Raw genomic sequence first — 7705 nt, forward strand, 5'->3', positions numbered from 1 at the left:
TTTTTTTTTTTACAAGTGCATCCAGGATGTTCCTTAGATGCAATGATGAAGCTTCGTCTCAGATACCTTGGACATATTGTTAGGAGGGTTGCTCCTTGTACATCACGCTTGGAGAGTAGGGTCCTCAGCAAGATGAATTGCACGGTGATTGCAGCAAAAGGCTCAAGCATGTCAGAGATGACGATAATGGCACAGAATAAGACAGGGATTAGATCTCTTGTTTGTATGGTCTCTATGAGTTGTACTTGACTTGATGGCACCTAACAAAAGCAGCAGCTCTATCAAGAAAGCATCTATTCCAAAACATGATCATATTTATAGATACAGAGGTTAAGATATCAGCATAACATTTTAGGGGCACAATTCAATCCTTAAAAGCCTCTTCCTTTTCTACCTCTGAAATCTCATGAGTATACGTACCCTTCACTCATACGTATCTGAACAATCTTTAAACATAATCTACATTCCACATTTACACATATCTATGTCCTCCTTAATCTTCCCTGTCCTGCCTTCACTGAGTACTGGTGGTAAAATCTTGCCTCTGATGGTTGCCTTTTCCAGTAAAAATGAAAACTGTAGCTTAGATCAGTTCTGGGATTTTTTGTGAGGCTACACCTCATTCGTCTTTGGCACATTAAAAAATTATAGGCATATTATTTTCTTTCCTCCCTCACCTTGGAAGCTAACTGAGGAACATGGCTATCTTAGATTGTAGTCCTCAATATCTAATTATTAGGTACCTCCCGTACCTCCTTTGTGCCTAGGGACTGGTTCTTGTGGTGTGAATTTATCCAGCCCAGTTGTATGAAGATAGACTGGCTTCTCAAACCAGGACCGTCACACACAATGGGGCCCCAGACCCTGTTGTTGTCTTTCAACGTGATAGATGGGGTGCATGTGTTTTGCCTGTTGTCCTCTAGTCATTCCCTGGCATGTGCTCGGGGAGCAGCATCATGCAGACAGTTCAAGCCTTTTCCTACCTGAGCAGCTAACTAAAGCTCTCTGTCTGGACTTTTAGTTACCATATGCCTTTTCTCCTTTCTCATGAAATGATCCATTCTGCAGCTGTCTCTTTCTCCTTTAATTTCAAGATAAGACCATCCTATTGGACCGACCTCTGGCTGCCTGACGGAAAAGCATAGTGTGCTTAGAGTTAGAGCTGGACTGGCCCCGCTTGCCTTGGGCTACAGTCCATCTGTGAGGATTTTCTCTATTTGACAAAAAGATACCTCCATTCTGACTCTCAGTTTCTATTTGAACAGGCTGGATGTCAACACGAATGCCTACACATCTGAGGATCTTAAGAGTGCACTGGCAAAACTCAAGGAGGGGACAAAATTGGAGAGTTCAAAGGAAGACAAAGTGAGTGATATTCTTCTCTGAGGCTCAGCATAAGCCTGAAGTTGAGCCTTGGTTTGGTTTGTTTTTTTTTTTAACAATTAAGAGAATAGCTTTTTCTTGAAATTTTTATCATAAATAAGCAATAATAATACTAATTATAGAAAATAATTTATAGTACAGTAAATGCCATGTAAGTAACCTTTTAGTACACTATTTTTGAAAAAATATTGGGAGCATTTATGATATATGTAAGAATCCAACTTTCTGTTGTATAACTGGAGATACTGAGGAACAGAGATATAACATACTCCATTGACATAGACATAGATTGCTAATAGCTTCAGCTTGCTGATTCTACAATCAACACTCTTTGCTCCAAATTCATGAAAAGATTAACTATACTGGAAAAATCTGCTATCAGGAACCTCTCTAGAGTACTGAAGAACGACAATATCAGTCTGGAGACTAAGGTGCGCCTGATATGGGCCATGGTCTTCACAATTGCTACGCATCTGAGAGCTGGACAATGACTAGAGATGATAGAAGAAGGATTGATGCTGTTGAGTTGTAGTGCTTGAGAAGAGTGTTGAACATACCGTGAACTGCCAGGAGAACAAACAGGTCTGTCCTGGAGAGGGTGAAACCAGACTCCTGCCTGGAGGCAAGGATTTTGGGCTCCATCTCACATATTTTGGGTACATGGCCAAGAGGGACCAGTCCTTGGAGAAGGACATCATGCTTGGAAGGGTAGAGGGACAGTACAGAAGGGAAAGACCCAGAATAAGATGTTATGGCTTAGTGACTGTAGAACTGGGATTAGGTCTGTTGGAGAAAATGAGGTTGGTCAAGATAGGGCAGATTTCAGAAATAATGTCCCTGAGGTTGCCATGAATCGCAGGTGACTCAATGACAGATAACAACAAAGAGATAACTGGAAAATACATCCTTGGTTGTCTTATAATTAAACACAAGCATATTCTAAAAGAACAGAAGGTGAGAGTCCTGGGTATTTACATTTGGCTTTGAATCTGAAGCAAATTCATTCCCTTTTCTGGTCTTCAGATTCCTTAAACAGAGAACGTGGAACTAAAATAGAGTATAGCAGGTTTTCCCTCCATTTTTAACTTACAAGTTCAGGGAATGAGAAGGGGAAAGCAGAATTATAGTAGACAGATAATGCATAGCCCCTAGGCTGTATCTCCAATATGAGATGGTTCCTAGGTTCACTCTATACCAGAAAGAGATATTGCAGTTAGATGGATCATGAACTCAACTAATAGCGAGAGAATGTCACAAGTAATTTCTTTACACTCCAGTTGAGTCTTGTTAGTTCTTCACAGATCCTTCTCCAATGGCCACCTTGAAGACCATGCTAAATTATTTCTCCCTCTTATCCTCCTCACTTTTTTCTTGGCTTTTACCCTCCTCCTAGAATCCTGGTGGCAGTATGACCCTGCACTAGATCTTTGACAACTTATGTGCTAGTGGAGACAAACTTGGATCCTTCAAATATTTGGAAATTAAACATTAATGGGATAAATAAACCTCTTCTTTTGGCAGAATTTGGAAGGAGAGTGTTTGACCTATTTAATTTGTGTTAATATGCAAGCCAGATCTCCAGGTCTTTACTCATTTTACTGAAGTCACATTTTCCGGTATGGGAAGTGTATATTGTGTGGGAAGGTATAAGCAGGCTAGCAGTAGCAACAGCAGAGGGTGGAGGATGATGCAAACGAAGAAAGATGATGTGACAAATTCTATCTTGTCACTGTGCATTAGCTGAAGCAGGAGAGGAAAAGCAAGTCTTCTACCTGGTGAAGGTGAGGCCAGGAATGGTAAGAGCAGTGATTGCCCAAGTGTCTAGAGTAGTGAGTTGTATTCCTGGGGTCAGGGATTGAACTCCTGCCCACTCACCAGCTCCTCAAGTCCCCTTTCCCATGTGTTCCATAGGAGACTGCTGGGAATATGAAAGTTAGCTCCTTTCCTGTCTTTTCTACACAGAAAAGATCAATCCTACCCTTTCTTCTTCTTTACTTATTTTTTTAGAAGCTTAATAGATTTTCTTTTTACAGGAAATAGCATCTTTGTATTTTTTCCTTATAATTGTTAGGATAGAAAATTATGAATATTTATGAAAAGATTTAAAAAGTGTGAAAGGGATTATTTAATAGCTTTCAGTTGCTGTTTTTGTAATAAAAAATAATCTTGTAACCCTTGCATGGGGAGATTTCTGTGCCAGGAACTAAATGAAATATCCAAGAACTATCTGAGTTGGGGCAGATGCCCATTTCTAAAGTATTACTGTTCACTCTGTTTCTTTAGTTCTTTGAGCTTATTTTATTGTTAGCTGATTCAGTGAGATGCTGGACCCTGAAGTCCTTCTCCCATGTCTCTTCCGCGCCTGTCTGAACTGACTGACTCAGCCCATTGCTAGTATGCTGCCAGAGATGCCTGTAGGAAGGGGAAAATCAACTGACTTGAAGTAGGTTGGTGAATTTCTTACATGTGTCAAGTTCTTGGCTACTGATGCAAACATATTTTATGTTTACCAGTCTTTAAGCTCAGACTGTATGGCAGTTTGCAAGGCAAGAGGTGGTTTGCTCTTTATAAAGACAATACTTTCTAATATTGGGCCACATCCTGTTGGTCAAATGATTTTTCCCCCCTGAATTTGAGTTTTTTGGTGAAGGATATCACTTGCATTTATCCAGTAGTAATCTTAATAGATTTGAGTGCATCAGTCCTATCCAGAGTCTTTTGCTCTGAAAAGAAAACCTTTCCTCACACAACAGATTTGGGCTCTTGTTTTTGAGTCTTGTCCACTTATTCCTCTATTAGCATGCTTAATGGTTTTCTGTTTTAAAATGTCAGTTGTTGTTCTTCTCTGTCATACAAATTGGTCCATTTAAACAATTTGGCTTTCCTGAGCTGTTGTGAAACAAGATGTAGTAGACTCATTTCTCCCTATTTTTCATGCTAAAAATGAATAAAACTTTGCCTGTTACAGTAAAAGAAAATATAAGAAGACACTGGAAGGTAGAATGAAAATGACAGACTAAGTTGCCTCCTGCCAGCCATCATATATGTGTGTGGTATTTTACTCTGATAGAGAGTCTTTAATTCTACTTCCACTTGATGGCAACAAGATTGTATGGGGAAGCTTCTCACTTTCTTCAGTGGGGCAATGTCATTTGTTCTGAATGTGGATCTTTGGACTCTTTTAGATACTGGCCATGAAACAGCACCTCACTTCCTCCCCAGGTTGGTATCATTGAAGGCCAGGAGAGGAAGCTGGATGGTCACTCTGTTAGGACTTGAATTGTGTTCTTCAAACATAAGTTTTTACAATTTTAATCCCTTTACCTGTAGTTATAATTCCATTTTTAAGTAGACTTTTTTGTTATGTTAATGAGACCATATTAGGATAAGGTGTGTTTTGTTGTTAGGTGCCCTAGAGTCTTGAGTTCAACTCATAGTGACTCTATGAACAACCAATCTGGACACTGTCCTAATTTATTGCCATCCTCACATTCAAGTCTATTGCTACAATCACTGTGTCAACAACTTATCTTTCTCTCTTTACCCACCCTCTGTCCCCACTTCCCAAGCATGATGTTCATTTCCAAAAAATAACCTCTCTTAGCAACATACCCAAAGTGTATGACATGAAGATTCATCATCTTTGCCTCTAAGGAGTCCTTTGGCTGCACTTTCTCCAAGACATATCTGGGGTTTTTTTGCTGGTCCATGGGGTCTTCAGCCCTTTCTCCAACACCACCGTTCAAGGACATCAATTCTTCTTCTCTCATTCTTAGTCATTGTCCAGCTATTAGATGCAGAGCAAGTGACTGAAAAGACTGTGGCCTGAATCAGGCACACATTTGTCCTCAAACTGACATTTTTTTAAAATTAATTTAGTTTGTTTTATTTTTCATTTCAATGAACATCTACAGAGATTTTGGAATTCCATTCATTCATTGTTGCACACTTCTCCCCGCAAACCCCCCCCCCCGTTTGCTCCTCTCCTTGAAAAGCAAAAGAAAAACTCCCTCATTGGTGCTGGGGGGATTGTGACATCATTACTCCTCAGTAATTTTGAGAGGTTTCTCACTACCGACTTTCCCAGTACAATACATCTCCTGATCTCCTGACTGCTGGTACAAAGTGTATTAATTGTGGATCCAAGTAGGATGAAGGTGTTGACAGTTTGAATCTTTTCTCCATCTATCATGATGTTGCAAGTCCATTGGTGAGGATTTTTGTTTTCTTGATGTTGAGATGTGATCTATATTGAAGACTGCAGTGTTTAACCTTCTGCAGCTGGTGCTTCAAGTCATCCTCACTTTCAGCAAGCAAGGTTGTGCTATCCACATAACAAAGATTATTAATGTGTCTTCTTCCAATCTTGATGCCACATTTTTCTTTATAGAGTTCAGCTTCTTGAATAATTTGCTCATTATACAGATTAAATAGGTATAGAGAAAAGATACAACCCTGTTGCATACCTTTCCTAATTTTAAGCCACATAGTGTTCCCTTGCTCTGTTCATACAGCAGTCTTTTGATCTAGCATGAGCACAATTAAGTGTTTAGACATTCCATTCTTCTCAGTGTTAGCCATAATATATTATGATCCACACAGTCAAATGCCTTTGCATAATCAGTAAAGCACAAATAGGCATTCTTCTGGTATCCTTTACTTTCAGTCAGGATCCATCTGACATCAGCAATGATATCCCTGGTCCTATGGCCTCTTCCAAACCCAGCTTGAATTTCTGGCAATTCTCTGTCTATGTACTGTCCTAACCATTTTTGAATGAGCTTCAGCAGTATTTTGGTACATGTGATACTGATGATATTATTTTATAATTTCCCTAGTATGTTGGATCACCTTTCTGGGGAATGGAAATAAACATTGAACTCTTCCAGTCTGTTGGCCTACAAATTTCCTAGCATAGACTGGTGAGCACATCCATGGATCGCACCATATGTCTTAGTCAATCTTTTTTAACTGAGATATGAAAAAGAACAAACAAGCAAATCACCAAGCAAAGATGGGGAAAGAGAAATACCAAGCTACTTGAAGATCACTCAGATGCAGACTTCAGAAGAGAGAAGGACTGACATAGAAAGAAAACCTTTCCTTGAGAATTCAAACTTGTAGCCTCCTAGCTGAAGAAGAAACTTCACCCACATGTGATATTTCTGCTATAGCAGCACTATAACTAAGACACACTCCCAGTGTCCAGCATTAGCAAGTGAAACTTTTAACTGGAGAACAGGGGAGAAGTTTGGAGAAGAGTAAGCTAGAAAAAGAAGTTTTGCATATAAAGTTTGGAAAGACCCTGCATTGAGCTACCTGAGAAACTGCTCAGAATTTATAGTTTGTTGTTGTTGTTGTTAGATGCCTTCAAGTCAGCTACAACTCATAGTGACCCTTTGAATCTTAGATAGGGACTTTGCCCTGTCCTACTATCCTCACTACCTTTGCCATGGTCAAGCCCATTGTTACAGTCAATGTGTCACTACATCTTATTAAGGATCTTCTTCTCTTTGTCTTACTCTGTACCACTCACAGCATGATGTGTTTTTCCGAGGACTGGCTCTTCATGACAATATGCCCTAAGTGTGTGACACAAAGCTTCACTATCCCTACATCTAAGTAACATTCTAATTGTATTTGCTCAAAGACTGATTTGTTTGTTCCTTTGGTGCTCTGTGATATATCCAGTACTTTTCTCCACCACCACAATTCAAAGGCATTGATTATTCTTTGTCATCCTTGTTCATTGTCTAAGTTTCAGATGCATAGGAAACAACTGAAAATAACTGATGCCACTTTCTTCTTCATATACTCTAACTTCTTGAATTTTTTGTTCAACATGTAGATTGAATAGATATCAAGAAAGAATACAACCCTGATACACACTTTTCCTTATTTTAAACCATGTACTAGTCCCTTGTTTTTATAAATAACTGTTTCTTTGTTCATGTACAAGTTCCACATAAGCACAATTAAGTGTTCTATAATCCCCATTTTTCTCAATGTTATCCATAATTTATTATGATTCACAAGGTCATATGCCTTTGCATAGTCAATAAAACAGAAGTAAACATCTCTCCAGTATTTTCTGCTTATATCCCAGCTCCATCTGATATCAGCAGTGATATTCCTTGTTTATGGTCTCTTTTGAACTCAACTTGGATTTCTGACAGTTTCCTGTTGATGTACTGTTCTAGCTGTTTTTGAATAATCTTCACTAATATTTTACTTGCATGTAATATTAATATTAATGATGTTGTTGTTGTTATGTGCCATCGAGTCATTTGAGACTCATAGCGACCCTATGTACAACAGCCTT

The 7705-nt window shown here is 39.0% G+C and overlaps 1 protein-coding gene across 1 annotated transcript in view; it reads left to right on the plus strand.

Moving 5' to 3' along the window:
• The window catches only part of SIL1 (SIL1 nucleotide exchange factor), a 350503-nt gene that overhangs the window by 184355 nt on the left and 158443 nt on the right, over positions 1–7705 (plus strand). Inside the window, exon 4 of the mRNA XM_006891180.1 lies at positions 1266–1365. Within this exon, the coding sequence (XP_006891242.1) occupies positions 1266–1365 (100 nt within the window). The remainder of the gene's footprint in view (positions 1–1265; positions 1366–7705) is intronic.

This window comes from Elephantulus edwardii, unplaced genomic scaffold (genome assembly GCF_000299155.1).
Source record: "Elephantulus edwardii isolate Elephantulus edwardi_28Jun2011 unplaced genomic scaffold, EleEdw1.0 scaffold00095, whole genome shotgun sequence".
Classification (NCBI taxonomy): domain Eukaryota; kingdom Metazoa; phylum Chordata; class Mammalia; order Macroscelidea; family Macroscelididae; genus Elephantulus; species Elephantulus edwardii.